This window comes from Rhinoraja longicauda, chromosome 6 (assembly GCF_053455715.1).
Source record: "Rhinoraja longicauda isolate Sanriku21f chromosome 6, sRhiLon1.1, whole genome shotgun sequence".
NCBI classification, from domain to species: domain Eukaryota; kingdom Metazoa; phylum Chordata; class Chondrichthyes; order Rajiformes; family Arhynchobatidae; genus Rhinoraja; species Rhinoraja longicauda.
In genome coordinates, this window is record NC_135958.1 from 39,662,872 (window position 1) to 39,679,412 (window position 16,541).

The following is a 16,541-nucleotide window of genomic DNA, read 5'->3' on the forward strand; positions in this document are numbered from 1 at the left end:
CCCTCCCCTCTCCCTCCCCTCTCCCTCCCTAGGAGATAGATTTAAACTTTAAAACGTGAATAACTTAAAAAATATAACACCGATTTCAATGAAACTTCTCCTATTAGCACCAAAGGGACGACGGTGAGTAAGGTGGGCCTACAATTGTCGCGCTACTGTGCACCGTTTTGGCTGTAGTCCAGGAACAAACAAACAAACAAACAAACAAACGAGATTTTCAGTATATAGGTGGTTGGGTGCAACTTGAGAAATGATGCTCTCTAATAACTTCATTTACAACGAGAGCTTGCAATGGTGCCGCTGCCGTGAAGGGAAGTAGGTCGCTCGTTTCAAAGGAGAACCTGAGGACGAGGGGAGAGAGGGTAGAGAGGGTAGAGAGGGGAGAGAGGGGAGTGTGAGGTAGTTGTGAGCAGGGGTTGCGCTGCCACTGGGAGCTGCCACTGTGCTGTGGAGATGGTGCGAGTGAGGTAACTGAAGGGCGGGAGCTCGCACGTTATCTCTCCCTGTGTTTCTCTCACTGCCTCTCACCAAGCGGGGGACTGACTATCTGGCGAGCCGAGAGAAGACACAGCCGCATCGGGAACGCTGTCCAGGTATATTTTTCGGTGCTTTTACCCCCTCCACAGTTCTGGGATATTGTAGGGGAGACAGTTTGAAGTATTAAACTAAGGAGTGTTGTCTGGAGGAAATGAAATAAATTAGCCAGAACAGATCAGAATAGTAGAACTACACATCTAGGCAGAAGGTACAATTTGAAGTGACAGCAAATATTTCAGTAAACGTACCCAAATAAAAGTGATGTGCACAGTATTTGGGATCATCTCTGCAGACCAGCCTAGAGTGTGCAGTGTTGGGTCGCTCGCTTACATGTGAACCATGTATGTATGGTGAACTATTTCAGACTCAGTACCATTTTACATCTTTTTTATTTAAAACGTTTGGCTCTCGGGATGTCAGGGGAAAGAAACACTGTTGTTACTAATGAGCGTGTTGGTCCCGCGTTTCCATTGTTTGAACTTGCTGTTGATGAAACCCAGGGTTGTTTGGCTGGTCCGAGTTAGTGTTAGTGTTAGTGTTAGTGTTAGTTAGTCAGGGTCGACGATCGGGATGTTGCTTCAAGAAACTCTTTTAAGTGGGCTGTGTGGTTGTCCAGGTACCGTAATCCGCTAACAGGGTTTAAAACACAAACAAAACAAAAAGGAAAAATTAAACGCAATCTTGCAATGTGATTACTCTGCTCGGAAATAATTGTGGAACGGGGAATTAACATTGACACGTGGTGGTTTTACAGGGCGGGGGGATTGCATTTCAGCGCAGATTTTGACACCTAATGCATGGAATTATCTGCTCACCCTCTCCTCACTAACATCTCTCCTGCTATCTGTATATATAAATGGTTAGCTTTCTGCTCTATTTGATACTTGGCTGGCATTAAGACGTTCGTTCACAGTTCATGCTTCCAGGAACTTTTATATGTATGTGTATATATATATATATATATATATACACACACACACATACATATATATCTCTCTCTCTCCCTCTCTCTCTCTAGATATATATATATATATATATATATATATATATGTGTGTGTGTGTGTGTGTGTATTATATATATATATATATATATCTATTACTATTAGATATATATCTAATTTCTTACATGGGCCAATAACGCAAAAGGGAGAAGGTTGATTTAATTCTGCACCATCTATGGAGTTCACTTGCCCCATTATCCCCACTTCCAGGGGATACGTCTGTTCGGGTTTGTGCCGAGCATCAACAGTAGGTGGAGATATAAACACAGAATGAAATAGAAAAGGAAAGGACTACGAATACTCAAAATGTCAGGCAGCATCGGTGGAGAGATGAACTACATTAATGAATCCAATTGGTGATCTCCCAGATTTGCGATAATTTGTTTTTGGATGAGAAGTGGAGCACATTCTGAACAAAATCGTCAGGGTAACGTAGACACAAGATGCCGGAGTAACTCTGCGGGACAGGCAACATCTCTGGAGAGAAGGGAATGAACGGGTGACGTTTCAGGTCGAGAGATACTGCCTGACCTGCTGAGTGACACCAGCATTTTGTGTCTATCTTCAGTGTAAACCAGCATCTGCAATTCCTCCCTGCACATCGGGGTAACATATTAGATGTTATATTCAAGAGGATTGAAGAAGGTGTGATTGAAGACAGATAATTGAAATAACGCGTTTTGAGTTTTGGAGGCAGAACATATAGGTTTACTTTGAAATTGACCAAAAAAGCGAGCACTGTAACTTCTCTGGAGATCAGGGAGCATCAGGGAGCATATGGCCTCACCTAGTCTCCTGAAGCCAAACAATTTAGGGATCATGAATCATTAAGAAAAAAACAGTTTGTAAGGAAAATAATTTCACTGCGTGTTAGCACTTTGCACATGTGACAATAACAACACCGTTGATAAGGGCTAAAGCTGAATAATTTGAACAGACTTGTTCACCCTCCTACCTGCGACCTCTTAGTCAATCTTCTATACCCATAATTAAAAAACCCATATTTCTGATTTTCATAATATTCTCTAGTACGTAACTGTTGAATGGCTTTGGAATTTCACATAAAAGACATTCACTTCTTTATCATTTTATTTGCTTCCTCAATATGTTCAGCTGTCTTAGATTGGCACGACTTAATCACAAATCACAGCTGGCTCCCTCTCATCATTTTGTCCATCTTCAGTAGGATTCTAGTTAATTCCCCACAGCAGACCTGATTTTTCTGGATAGTCTCTCCATCCTTCTTAAATTAAAGAATTAGTAAGGTATTTGAAAAGTGCAAGGAATATGCCCTGAAAATTTGGCATATCTTTGGAATTACTATTAACTGCACAATAAAATAAATTTCTTAACCAAGTCAACAAAAAAGTCCAATGAGTATTTTCTGCCATTAACTTTATGCTCATAATATAAATTTAATTGAGCAATAAAAGTCACAGAATTAATCTGAAAATCTATTTTCTATTAAAGGAACTTGGAATCGTATTATATATATGCAGTTATTATCAAGTCTTCCAAATAATAAATATAATATTGTCATATGCAGACAAAATGTTCTTGTGCCGTGAGAGGCCAGTATATATGTAGTATTGCACCTGAAGCTTCTTGGGCATTGCAAAATACTGAGTTAAATAGCTACTGAGCTAAACGCAAATCATACACAGCAAAGTTTCACTAGTATCAAAGGCGAGGAGCATGTAGTTAAACCGATAAAATTGGGCAGAACACGCTACACGTTTAGAGCATTGCAGAGCCTAGTATTAAGACAACCAACTGCTGTAGGCTTGAAGATAGACAAAAAGTGCTGCAGTAACTCGGGCAACATCTCTGGAAAGAAGGAATGGGTGGCATTTGGGGTTGAGACCCTTTTCAGGGGCTTGAATCACAATTTGGCAAATTATGAACTTGAAATCAAAACGCTCTGGTAATCTGGAAGAGAAAACTCGTTATAAACACTTCTGGATTGATAGAAAAACATTTCTTCCTGTTTTGGGGCTTCAGATAACCTCAGAGCATGACTATTAGTTTCTTAATGTCTTCTTAAAAGCCAATTAGATATTCAGTAATCTATCGTCTTAAAGTAATGGAATGTCTGATGGGGTTTGACATCTATCAGTGTGTTAAAGTGTTTGGGTGATGAGCCAAATAAACTCTATTAATTACCATCTATCATGTAGTATGGAAAGGGATTCATGTATGATTCTCTGCCATTCCTTAAAAGAATCTAGTTAATGTGAGACTTCTTAACAATATTATTTATCCATAAGTATTTGTCTTGTGACATTTAATGTAATGTCTCAGCATTATATATTATATTATATTGATATATTATATTGACATATTATAGTTAGAACAGCTTGTGTGTTTGTGTTTGTGTGTGTGCACACGCGTGTGTGTGTGTGTTTGTGTGTGTGCGTGCATGTGTTTGCGTGTGGAGACTTCATTTCATACCTTCAAAATTACAATAACAGATTTGAAGAAAATTGAAAGTAAGAAAATGTGACTTAGCACTAGATTTTGAAGAATAGCTGAAAAAGCTTGTGATAGGATTTGTAATTTAAACAGTGCGATCATGGATAATGTAATATATATTGGGCTCAGATCGGACTCATAACAGTAGAAGGTTTTTAAAATTAACAAGGCTGAAATGTTATTTTTCTCAAGTAGTGGTTACATGAATTGATCCCAGAAAAAAACATTTAATGTCAGATCAGTTGACTGGATTGTACAAAATCAAAGACTAATACAGAACAAGATGATCACTGAGACCGTAGAACTGTCCTTAGTGGTATGCTGCTATCTGCGCTATGATGTAGGTTGACTTTATTGGCTTTATTTTTGTCTTTGGATGTGAGAAATGAACTGTAAAATATTCTTTGAAGCTTTACCTGTAGTTTGTTACAAAGTGTAGTAGAGCATATACTGAGGCAAAGTTGTTAATAGACTGTAACAAAAATAAGTTTAGAAGACATGAATAACCTTTCCTCTTCAATATTTTGTGACTTTGCTTGGACCACAGCATTGCTCACAGTAAATAAGGGACTATATTTTTCTGATAAGGTAGGAATATTATAACATGTAATTCAGGATCTTATCCTGCTATTAGTTGTGTCATTTAAGGCTTCCAATATCTAATTGCATTAAACTGGGATAATCTGTGCATAAATATTTGTTAATGCTGAATAAAGCTTTTTGTAGATTGCTATATAATTTTAAATGAAAGAGTCCTTTCCCAGGTGGCAAACAGCAGGAGACAAGTGTGTTTTTTTGTCTTGATATCTGACGTGAATTTTTTGTAAAATCGCATTCATCTTTGCCAATTCAGTGGTACAGGCAGCATCTCTGGAGAGAAGGAATGGGTGATGTTTCGGATTGAGACTCTTCTTCACACTCCACTCTGCCTAGCGGAGCTGGTCCTCACCCTTAACGTTGGTTAACCCTTGGTTAAGGGTGGGGAACAGCTTCAGAGATCCTTCTCTCCGGAGACACTGCCTGTCGCGCTGAGTTACTCCAGCATTTTGTGTCTATCTTCGGTTTATACCGGCATCTGCAGTTCCTTCTTACACATCTTTGGCAATGACTTGATTCTTAATTCTTCTGCCGATGAGATGGGTTTTTCTCTGTCGATTCTGCCTGTACCCTGATTACAAAAACCTCTATGAGACCATCTTGGAATCTTCTCAGTTCTAAAGAGGCTCAGCTTCTCTGGTCCAGCCACACAACTGAAGCCCTTTCAACCCCAGCACGATCCAAGCAAAACATATTTGCTTAAATTATTTACATCTTTCCATAAGTGTGGCACCCAGAACTGATTATATTCCAGTTGTGGTTGAACTAGCATTTAAAAAAAGCCTTTCCACATTCTCTTCCTTTGTGGTTTACCTCATCGATTTGGATGAGAATGTACAAGGCATGGTTAGTAAGTTTGCAGATGACACTAAAATGGGTGGTATTGTAGATAGTGGTTATCAAAAATGACAGCAGGTAATTGATCAGTTGGGCAAGAGGGATGAGGAATAGTTAATTGAGTTTAATGCACATAGGTGTATGGCGTTGCATTTTGGGAAGTCAAACCAAGGCAGGACCTTCGCAGTGGATGGGAGGGCCCTGGGGAGCGTTGTAGAGCAGAGGGGTGTACAGGTACATAGCATTTTGAAACTGGCGTCACAGGTAGATAGCGTGGTCAAGAAGGCCTTCGGCACATTGGTCTTCATCAGCCAGGGTATCGAGTATGGATGTTAGGATATTACGTTACAGTTGTACAAGACATTGGTGAGAACACATTTGGAGTATTGTGTTCAGTTTTGGTCACCCTGATATAGGAAGGATGTTGTTAAGCTGGAAAGAGTGCAGAGAAGATTTACGAGGATGTTGGCAGGTCTCAAAGGCCTGAGCTGCCGGGAGAGGTTGAGCAGGCTAGGACTTTATTCCTTGGAGTCCAGGAAGATGAGGGGTGACCTTATAGAAGTATATAAGACCATATAAGAAAGTTTCCAGTCAGGTTTCAGAGCCCACCACAGCACAGAGTCTGCCTTGTTGAAGGTACACAACGACCTGCTTCTCGCCATCGACACCGGCGACTGTGCAATCCTGCTCCTTCTCGACCTCAGCGCAGCGTTCGATACAGTGGACCACACCATCCTTATTGACCGTCTCCAGTACGCGGTTGGCATTGATGGCACTGCCCTGAGCTGGTTCATTTCCTACCTCAAAGATAGGAGTTTCGCCATCAACATAGGCAGCTATTCCTCTGCTCTAGCTAGCCTCTCCTGCGGAGTTCCACAAGGCTCCATCCTAGACCCCATTCTCTTCTCTCTATACATGCTCCCCCTTGGCCAAATCATTCAAAGGCACGGCATTTCTTTCCACTGCTATGCCGATGACACTCAGCTTTACCTCCGCCTGAAACCCAACAACCAGTCAAATTTAAACAGCCTCTTACACTGCCTTGAGGACATAAAAAGTTGGATGGCACAGAACTTCCTCCAATTAAACGAGAGCAAGTCTGAGGTCATCCTATTCGGCTCCCCCGATTCCATCAAATCGATAACAGGCAGTCTTGGAAGCCTATCCTGCCTAGTCAAACCGCATGTCAAAAACCTCGGCGTGATATTTGACTCTGCATTAAAATTTGACAAGCAAGTCAACGCTGTGGTAAAAGCCAGCTTCTTCCAACTTCGTACCATAGCTAAAATCAAACCTTTCCTCCAATTCGACGACACCGAAAAAATCATTCACGCTTTCATTTCCTCCCGCCTAGACTACTGCAACTCCCTATACACTGGGATCAGCCAATCTTCCCTGTCCCGCCTGCAACTGGTCCAAAACGCCGCAACGAGACTCCTGACGGGTACCCGTAAAAGGGACCACATCACGCCGATTCTGGCCTCTCTCCACTGGCTCCCTGTACGGTACAGAATCAACTTCAAGCTCCTATTCACATATAAAGCCCTAAATGGACATTCCCCCCCTTACATCAAAAATCTTCTAACCCACCTCTCTAACTCCAGGTCCCTCAGGTCGGCCGACTTGGGGCTACTCACTATCCCGCGGTCTAGGCTTAAGCTCAGGGGTGACCGCGCTTTTGCGGTTGCAGCTCCTAGACTGTGGAACAGCATCCCTCTCCCCATCAGAACTGCCCCCTCCATCGACTCCTTTAGGTCCAGGCTCAAAACCTATTTCTACTCCCTAGCGTTTGAGGCTCCTTGAGGAGGCGCTGTGAACTGTTTTGTATGTGCTGTTATGTTTGCGTGCTACTGTATGTTTCATTTTTTCCTTAGTACCTAATCAGATGTACAGCACTTTGGTCAACATGGGTTGTTTTTAAATGTACTATACAAATAAAATTGACTTGACTTGACTTGACATGAGGCGAATAGATAGTCTTTTAACCAGAGTAGGGGAATCAAGAACCAGGGGACATAGGTTTAAGGTGAGAGGGGAAAGATTTAAAGGGAACCTGAGGGGCAACTATTTTTCTAGTTAGAGTGATGTTGGCCACACACGGGCAGGTGGGATGTGTAGATGGGGCATTTTGGTTGGCATGGGCATGTTAGAATGAAAGGCCTGTTTCCATGCTCTATGACTCTATACCTCTATGACATTAACCTACATATTTCCTTCTTTATTCTGTCTGCAACCTTCCTCTAACTTATTTGAACACTTTCTCTGTGCTCTGCTTCGCTGACTATTGTTTTGTTTATTTATGGACCTGTGGCTTTACTTTGCTAACTCTTTTCCCTCAAGGGAGGGAGGAGAAGAATAAAAAAACTCTATTGGACGGGTTTTAGATAGCTGAAACAGCTCCACCTTAAAAGCACCATTGTTAAATTACAGTTTTGTTTTCAATTTATTTGGTTCACATCTGGTCTCATCCTGTTAAAACCGGCTCTTCCCCAATTGGCGGTTTGAAGGACAAGGGATGTAAAACTTTAATATGTGAAGGAAGGGAGACTGTGTCAGTGAATAAAAAATGAGTTGATTCATCTGTGAGTGTACATAACAGGAAATTAAGGAGAGATGTTGTCGGATTGTAAATACCGATAGTATAAATTAGTGCTTGAGTTGTGTTTCGATTCTATTCCATGAAACTCAAACGTCAAATTTTATGTTGGAATTCCATACCATGAGAAGAATGCATGAACTGGAATGATGAAAGCAGTGAATGAGTGTACACTGTATGTGACATGAAAGCTAGGACAGCCTGTTCAGCCCCTTGAGCCTGGTCCACTATTCCATCAGATTGTGGTGACCTTCCTTGGGTAGGGAGATCACATCAGTACACGCTATTTTGAGTGCAGTCTCACCAGGTCCCATTATCATTCCAATAAAATATCTCCACAAATTTACTTGCATAAAAGTCAAGTACATTTTCCTAGCTCATTTCTTGCTCCATCTGGTGAATCTTCAATAATGTGTGCACAAGTGCTCCCAGGATCCCTTTAAACATCAACACCTTTCAGCTTGATCGTTTGATACTTTATTGTCACGTGTACTAGGTACAGTGAGATTCTTTGTTTGCACACAGTAAAAGTATGCAAGTGTAATTACAGCCGCGTAAAGGGTGCCGACAAAGTTACAAAAGTATTCAATATAATCGGGCAATATGAGCGGCATGATGGCGCAGCGGTAGAGTTGCTGTCTTACAGCGAATGCAGCGCCGGAGACCCGGGTTCGATCCCGACTACGGGTGCTTTCTGTATGGAGTTTGTACGTTCTCCCCGTGACCTGCGTGGGTTGCGTGGGGTTTCTCCGGGACCTTCGGTTGATTGGCTTAGCAGATGTAAAAATTGTCCCCAGTGGGTATAGGATAGCGTTAATGTGTGGGGATCGCTGGTTGGCGTGGACCCGGTGGGCCGAAAGGGCCTGTATCTCTAATCCTTAAAATAGTCCCTCTTCCTTCTCTTCCAACTCCCCCCCCCCCCCCCCCTCACAGTTCCTCTTTGTTCTTGGTGGTCCTTATTCCTGGCGGCACGTCCTCCACTCACGCTGGTGACGGCTCTCCGACGGCCCTCCACTCTCGCCGACGGCCCTCCACTTTCGCCGATGGCCCTCCACTCTCGCCGACCGCCCTCCACTCTCGCCGACCGCCCTCCCGCTCGCACAGACCACATTCCCACCGGACCTCGGATCATCAGCAAAGTCGAATATATTACACTTGATGCCTTCATCCAAATTACAACTCTAGTGCACGAACATCTATCACTCCTCTACTCCCAACACCAACTGCTGCAGCACCTCATTATTGCAGCAGTCCACCTGCACCTTTTGTCCTTTTAAATTAAAAGTACATTGATTTTATTTCCCTACTATCGGTGTCGGCCTAACTGGTCTACATTTGTGTTTTCTACTTATATTTGTATGTACTGTCTCTACCTGAAAGATTCTAGTTATTATCCTTTTCACCACCTCGTTATCTGACTTGCTGAGACATTTCATTTCAAGTGATGCCCATCCCAACAGAACTGTCCATCCCCTTTGCCCCAGTATTGGTGCCACAACCCTACAATTGAAACCTCCTTCAGCCACACCAATCATTGAGCAATTTAATGGTGCTTTTATTGTCACGTGTGCAAAGTGCAAACGCAGAGTGAAATTCTTTTCTTACAAACTGTCCAGTACAATATTGCCATACCTAAGCACATTTCCGATTAGCAGATTGTACAGAAATAGTCTACTGATCCTGTGTGCAGGAGGGGCCATGCCTTGGCGCCATTGTCAAAGTCCAGTCCGCGCTTTACTTGTTATGAATTGACTATTTCTGTACAGGCGAGCCCCGGGCTGCCATGGGGCCTCCCTTGGATCGAACGGTGAACCCACATCCCTCTCCTCACTCGCCCACCTTTGTCCCCCGGGGGATGGGAGCTTCCCACAGCCAGCCTTGAGGGCGCAGTAGGCCGAACCCCCGTTTTCCCCTCCTCTCCTACCGGCCTCACTCCTCGCCCGCCACATCCAGCGTCGCCGGCTCCAACCTCCCGGTCTCTGGTCTTCAGGGGCCGAACAAGGGTTGGCTCGGCAGCTTCCCCCTTTAACTCCCTAATGTTTTTGAGACTATACTAATGTGCATGGGGCTTTGGTTCTTTTTAACTTAATATGGACACTACCTGATCATAATTCCTCCGCAGACCACCCTCTTAAATCTACCAATGTGAGTTATTGTCACAGACTAAAGCATGGATTATTGCCCTCTCACTCACTCACTCCTTACACTGGCAGGCAGCATAGTTTTTGGGACATATTCTTACACGCCGAGAACTGTGCTCATCTTCAGATCTTTGCTTTCCTTTCATTACTGCATTGTTTATGAATTCCTTCCTCCCCCCAATTCCTTCCTCCCCCAGTAGTTGGTTTACCCATCGGATTACCCATCGATTTTCCCAGTGATGGTTTACCCATTCTCTTCTCTCATCTCTATGGGCTACAAGAACGTGGTACTTATTGCACAAGCGTCTGGGTTCCTCGAATTTTACTTTCAGGAACCCAATACTTGTTTGACTTGTGCTCGCACCCCTTCTCTTCCTATTGACTGATCATTTGCAAATCTCAGCCTCAAAGCTGTGACTCTAAAGGAAAATATCCAGGTAAGATTCCACCATCCCACCTGATGCATTGCCATGTCTGAATCTCAGATATCAGCTCAGAGCCCAAGGTCCTCAACTTGCAGACACTGATTTCTGGCATGGTTGCCACAGTTCTCAATGGTTTAGATAGACAGACAGATACTTTATTGTCATGTGTACCGTGAAGGTACAGTGAAATTCTTTGTTTTTGCATACACAGCACACAGAAGAGTCGCCACAAGGCGCGGACAAAGTTATAAATTTAAATATTGTTGTGTAGCGGTCCCTGGTGGTGAGCCACGGGTGGTGCGAACCCTCGGCTGGCGGGGGGGGGGGGGGTCACGGAACTAGGAATGGGGAGGAGGGGCAGTTGGTAGTGGAGTTCCGGGAGGACTTGAACTGGTTGGGGGTTTGGGGAGCTGCATGGTGCTTGAGGAATAAAGAAAACTTCGCTTGACACGTGTCCCCCTTCATTGGTTTGCTTGACACTCGTGTCCCGCTTCAGTTGGTCCCTTCTTTCCCCACCCCCACCACCACCACCACCACAGGTCCCTCTTGTTCCCGGTGGTCCACCCACGTCAGGTCCCCTTTGTTCTTCGCGGCCTCGGCACCTAGGGACTCCAACCTCAATGATCCACGTCCCTCCTCATTGTTGGCGGAGTGGTCAATGCCAGTGGTTCGGGCCTGAGTTCAGAGTGGGGCAGTGTGCGAGCTTACCAGTCCTGCATCGACGGTCCATTACCTCTCAGTTACCGCGTCACATCACCTGTCCTGACATGCCAATTCTAATTTAGATCAGATTAGGTTAGAGGGGCAGCATGGAAACAGGCCCTTCAGCCCCCCCCGTCCACACCGTCCACACCGACCATCAATCACACATTCACACTAGTTCTATCTTCTCCCACTTTCTCACCCACTCCCTACATACATTCGGGAGCAAAGGTCAGTTATTCTACAAACCCGCATGTCTCAAGGATGTGGGAGGAATCGAGCAGGAAGTCAATTTAATCAATTTATTCAGTAAGTGAATATGTTACCAACCAATTAAATAGCTAATAAATCATTAATATATCTTTAAATTATAATCTGATGATGTGAACTTGCTGAAGATTTTATTTTAAAGGGTTTGTTCGTCTATCTTTCTAGTTTCTTTTTAATTCAACACGTGTTACCTCTCTGTCATATTATTTTATTTGCTTATTTTGTTCCTCCAGCAGGATTGAACAGATTATGCTCAAAACAATGCTATAAGAGTGTGCACTACTTAAGGAATGCAATTGTCACTGTTAATCTCAGTCATATAATTTGAGAAGCCTAACTTAATGGAATGCGAGCTTTATTACACCAAACTCTTGTTTGATTTATTTCCAGGTACTGCTGACACCTTGTCTAAAGGTATTGCTGCCTATTCCAAGTTACTTTTGAGGACCCTCAAGATGGAAGAATTGACGCATTAGCAGAGGTTGGATTTGAGGATCCAGAGTGGATAGAAACTGATTCCACTGAAATAATCGCCACCACTTTCAAATGGCTTTATAGCTCTTCAGCCGGCACAAGACTGCAATACAACACCTGAGTTTACACTTGTAGTGTAGACTGATCTCCTCCAGTCTCGTGTGAAGATCTTTGCAGTGCTGTTCCCTTGCTCCTGGATTCCCCTGGAGGTCTTGGTGCAGAGATGACTGAGCTCACAGGCAGAGTATCTCCAAACCCACTGGGTGTTGTCACAGCTCCCTGTGTGTCCAAGGTGGAGCTGCGTGTTTCCTGCAAATCCTTGTTGGACAGAGATACTCTCAATAAGTCTGATCCATCCGTGGTACTGTTGATGCAGTCTCAAGGACATTGGGTGGAGGTAGGTGAATGTCAATAGCATTTACGTGTCGAAAACATTAGTCCATCTGGTTGTGTTTTTGCATGAGCACGTATAAAATTAATTTGAGACAGCTGATTATGAAAGATGTGCACATTGATTTGATACAACAACCCCTAATTAAAGTTGGAGATTGACCTTGCCAATTAATAGACGATGAAATACATTAGTGGGTCCAGAGAGCGCAAAATAAATTTAATTTAGTTTAGTTTAGTTTAGAGATACAGTGTGGAAACAGGCCCTTCGGCCCACCGAGTCCGCACTGACCAGCGATCCCGGCACACTAACACTATTCCACACACACTAAGGACAATTTACATATTAATCTAATTAATCTACAAACTAATTAATCTACAAGCTAATTAATCTACAAACCTGAATGTCTTTGGAGTGTGGGAGGAAACCTAAGATCTCGGAGAAAACCCGCGCAGGTCATGGGGAGAACGTACAAACTCCGTACAGACAGCACTCGTAGTCGGGATCGAGCCCAGGTCTCTGGCATTGCAAGCGCTGTAAGGCAGCCACTCCACCGCTGTGCCACTGTGCCACTACAAGTACTCCTTGGTATAGTTCATGCGTGTGATTTAGCTCACCAACTATGCCCTACAGGTGCTGGTTAATGCACCATCTGATATCCTCTCTCTTAATATCTGAATTACTTCTATGTCTATAAGATTCTGTATTGGAATATAACAGGGATAAGGAGTGGACTCCCTGTTAATGACTGCACACGCAGATGATGGTTGGGTTGAAGATAAACACAAAAAGCTGGAGTAACTCAGCGGGACAGGCAGCTTCTCTGGAAAGTAGGAATGGGTAACGTTTCGGGTCGACACCCTTCTTCGGACTGATTGAGTTGCCTCTTCTTGTAATTTTAATTATTCTACGATTTTTAAAAACATAGCTTATCCCCATAATGCATTCAAAGCGGTGAAAAATGACGTGTTGGGTTTCCTGATTCTGTATTTAACAATTTTAATTATGTGAGTCAGTTTCCAGATTTCTTCCTGGGGATACTTGGTAGCTGTCCCATGTGATTACTTTCATTTTTAATAACAAATGTCTACACTGTATCATAGTTCATTGAAGTTTTAAGAAAAAATTACAATGAAAATGCAATGCCAGATTAGTCGGAGCAATTCTTACCACAGAAGATTACAATTTTAGGAAAGTCTTTTCTTCATTCGATCCTCTGATAAGTTCCACAATTTCAGCAGCAAATAAAGCTCTTTGAACTACCAGTATTATCCCCTTATCTAGTCTCCTCAGTGAAGTGATAGCTTTTGACATTTGATTCAACCAGACGTAAATGCACTCATTTGACATCAGGCAACAAAATTAGTATAGAGTGTGTTCTCCAGTTACCATTGAGGATTGCATAATTAATCTTTCTCAATATTGATTGGATCAATTTTATTCTGACTAAATTGTCAAATTTTATTGCCATTTACCCAAGGCAATGTTGCTGGCTTGGTTGAAAAGACTGTCCATAGTCAGTGCTCTTTTGAGACACCGATGGCTCATATTGGTGCCCAGGTGAAGCACTAAGAACACAGCAAAAGCAAATAGAAAGTTGGGTTATGGATAGCACAGATCATAAATCAAAAGACAATCTTTTTAAACTAACGCCATATTCAAAGATTGCCTCAACTTCAAAAACACTTGATTGTTTGGATAGTATTGGTCCTATTACTATTGAAGATGGCAGATAAATTGTATTTTACAGAATGTGTAATTGGTAAATAAATTATGCTGAAAATATTCACCAACCAATATTCCCATTTTTGACAAAGTGTTTGTAATTTTCATTGAATTGATCCAGCGCTTAACATAAATTGTCATCTAATGGGAAAGAGGGAAAACAGAACTTGTATACAACAATATTAAATCAATATACGCAGCGGTATGAATATTGATTTCTCTATCTTCAAGTAACTCTTGCTTTCCCTCTCTCTCCATCCCCTCCCACCCGAGATCTCCGACTAGTTTCACTGTCCTCCTGATTAATTTTACTGTTTGTATGCCTTCTTGTCAGCTTCCCCTCATCCAACAATGAACCATTGGACATTTTCTTGATCAGCGTCTGCTTTGATCTGTTCTTTTCACATCTTGTCCTTCCATTTCTCTAATTTCCCTCTCCCCTGACTCTCAGTCTGAAAGTCTCGACCCGAACCGTCACCCATAACATTCTCTCCAGAGATGCTGCCTGTCCTGCTGAGTTACTCCAGCATTTTGTGTCTATCTTCGGTGTAAACCAGCATCCACAGTTCCTTCCTAAACAATATTAAATCAATGTCAGACCTTGACCCTGCCCTGCCACTCATCTAAATTATTGCTGATTTCTGTCTTAACTCCAGCTACCTGCTTTGATCCAATATTTCTTAATGCCCTTTATATAACAAAATCCTATCAATTTGATCATATTCCACACTACATCCTGACTATTCCATTCACAGCATGGATAAGACTCCATCAGTGACATTATTAATATCTAATTGTCCAAACCGATCATATTCCATTTTCCATCCTGATAATATTCCATTTGATGCACTGAGATATTTTTTTCCCTACAGTTATGATCTTCCAGATGCCCCCTGACAATATACCATTCTCTACCCTGATAATATTTCATTCTCCAACTGATAATATCCTATTAGATAGAGCTCTAGGGGCTAGTGGAATCAAGGGATATGGGGAGAAGGTAGGCACGGGGTATTGATTAGGGATGATCAGCCATGGTCACAATGAATGGCGGTGCGTACAGGCTCGAATGGCCGAATGGCCTCCTCCTGCACCTATTTTCTATGTTTCTACGTAACCCTTATATCATTCCATTCTGTGCACAGATGATATTAATTCTACTGCATGATCATATTCATGTCACCACCGTTGAAAGCCATGTACACCATCTTCTTGGCATTGCGGTGGAGGCCCACTTTCTCGCACTCCGTCTCGACCCTGCCGAGCAGCTCCTGTGCCTCCCCAATGTGGTCTGACAGCAGGATGATGTCATCAGCGAAGTCGAGGTCCCACAAGTTGATTGAGCCGATTCTTCTCGAACGCCTTGGGGTGATTGTGAAGCCGAGGTCCTCGTGTTCCTTGAGCGCCTGCCTCATTGCATAATCAACGCCGCTTAAGACCAGAGGCGGTGCATCTCTCAAGAAAGTGGAGGACTTCAAGAACCTGGGAGCGAGGATGCAGAGCCCGAAGAATGACATCAAGGTCCGGAAAGCGCTCGCAGGGAAAGCCCTCAATAACGTGGGGAAAATCTGGACGTCTCGGATGTCTAAGGGTCTCAAACTGAGATTCTTCCATGCAACTGTAGAGACAATATTATAGTACAGGTGTGAGGCATGGACTCTCACTCGAGCACTGTCCAAGTCTCTCAATGGTGTCTACAACCGAATGCTCAGAAAAGTTCAAAATGTCAGTTGGAGGGACCACATCACCAACTCCCAGCTCTACGGGGAGATTCCACCTCTGACCGAGAAGATCAGGTCGAGAAGGATGAGGCTCACTGGTCATTGCCACCGCCGTCCAGAAACACCAGCAAACAAGGTTGCGCTGTGGGAACCCACCCATGGAAGACGGAACCCGGGACGACCAAACAAGACCATGCTGAAGACGTTGATGGAAGACGCGTATGTAGAAACAAAAGAAGAGCTTGCCAGCTGTATGGAGGACAGAGATGTGTGGGACGTCCATCACCGTGCCCATCGGAAACCGGCACCACTGCGTCGCTAATGTTTTCAACGATTTTAAATTAAATGAATAAATTAAACTGATCATATTCCTTCCATATGCTGTGATAATATTCATCTCTCCACAGTCATAATGTTTCATTCTGTGCACTGGTAATTTTACGTTTTTCCCTACTTATATTTGCCATCTCCACACACAATTACTTTTGTACAATTGTCTCTCATGGGCCTTTAACACGGAAACTGTGGTTTGAATTTGAGGCAAGACCACTATTTATGGAGGCACAGCTGACACGTTATTGTAATTGCTGTGGATATTGCAAAAAAATGGCTGTACAGTGGCAAACATTTACTGTATGTTGTAGCTGCAATG

At 43.1% G+C, this 16,541-nt stretch overlaps 1 protein-coding gene across 2 annotated transcripts in view; it reads left to right on the forward strand.

The window, feature by feature from the left end:
• The first annotated feature begins 420 nt into the window (after positions 1-420).
• cpne7 (copine VII) overlaps positions 421-16,541 on the forward strand; it is a 184,564-nt gene continuing 168,443 nt past the window's right edge. For both annotated transcript variants that reach the window (XM_078400853.1, XM_078400855.1), the window contains exons 1-2: positions 421-593; positions 11,969-12,449. In XM_078400853.1, the coding sequence (XP_078256979.1) occupies positions 12,276-12,449 (174 nt within the window). In that variant the 5' untranslated portion in view covers positions 421-593; positions 11,969-12,275. The remainder of the gene's footprint in view (positions 594-11,968; positions 12,450-16,541) is intronic.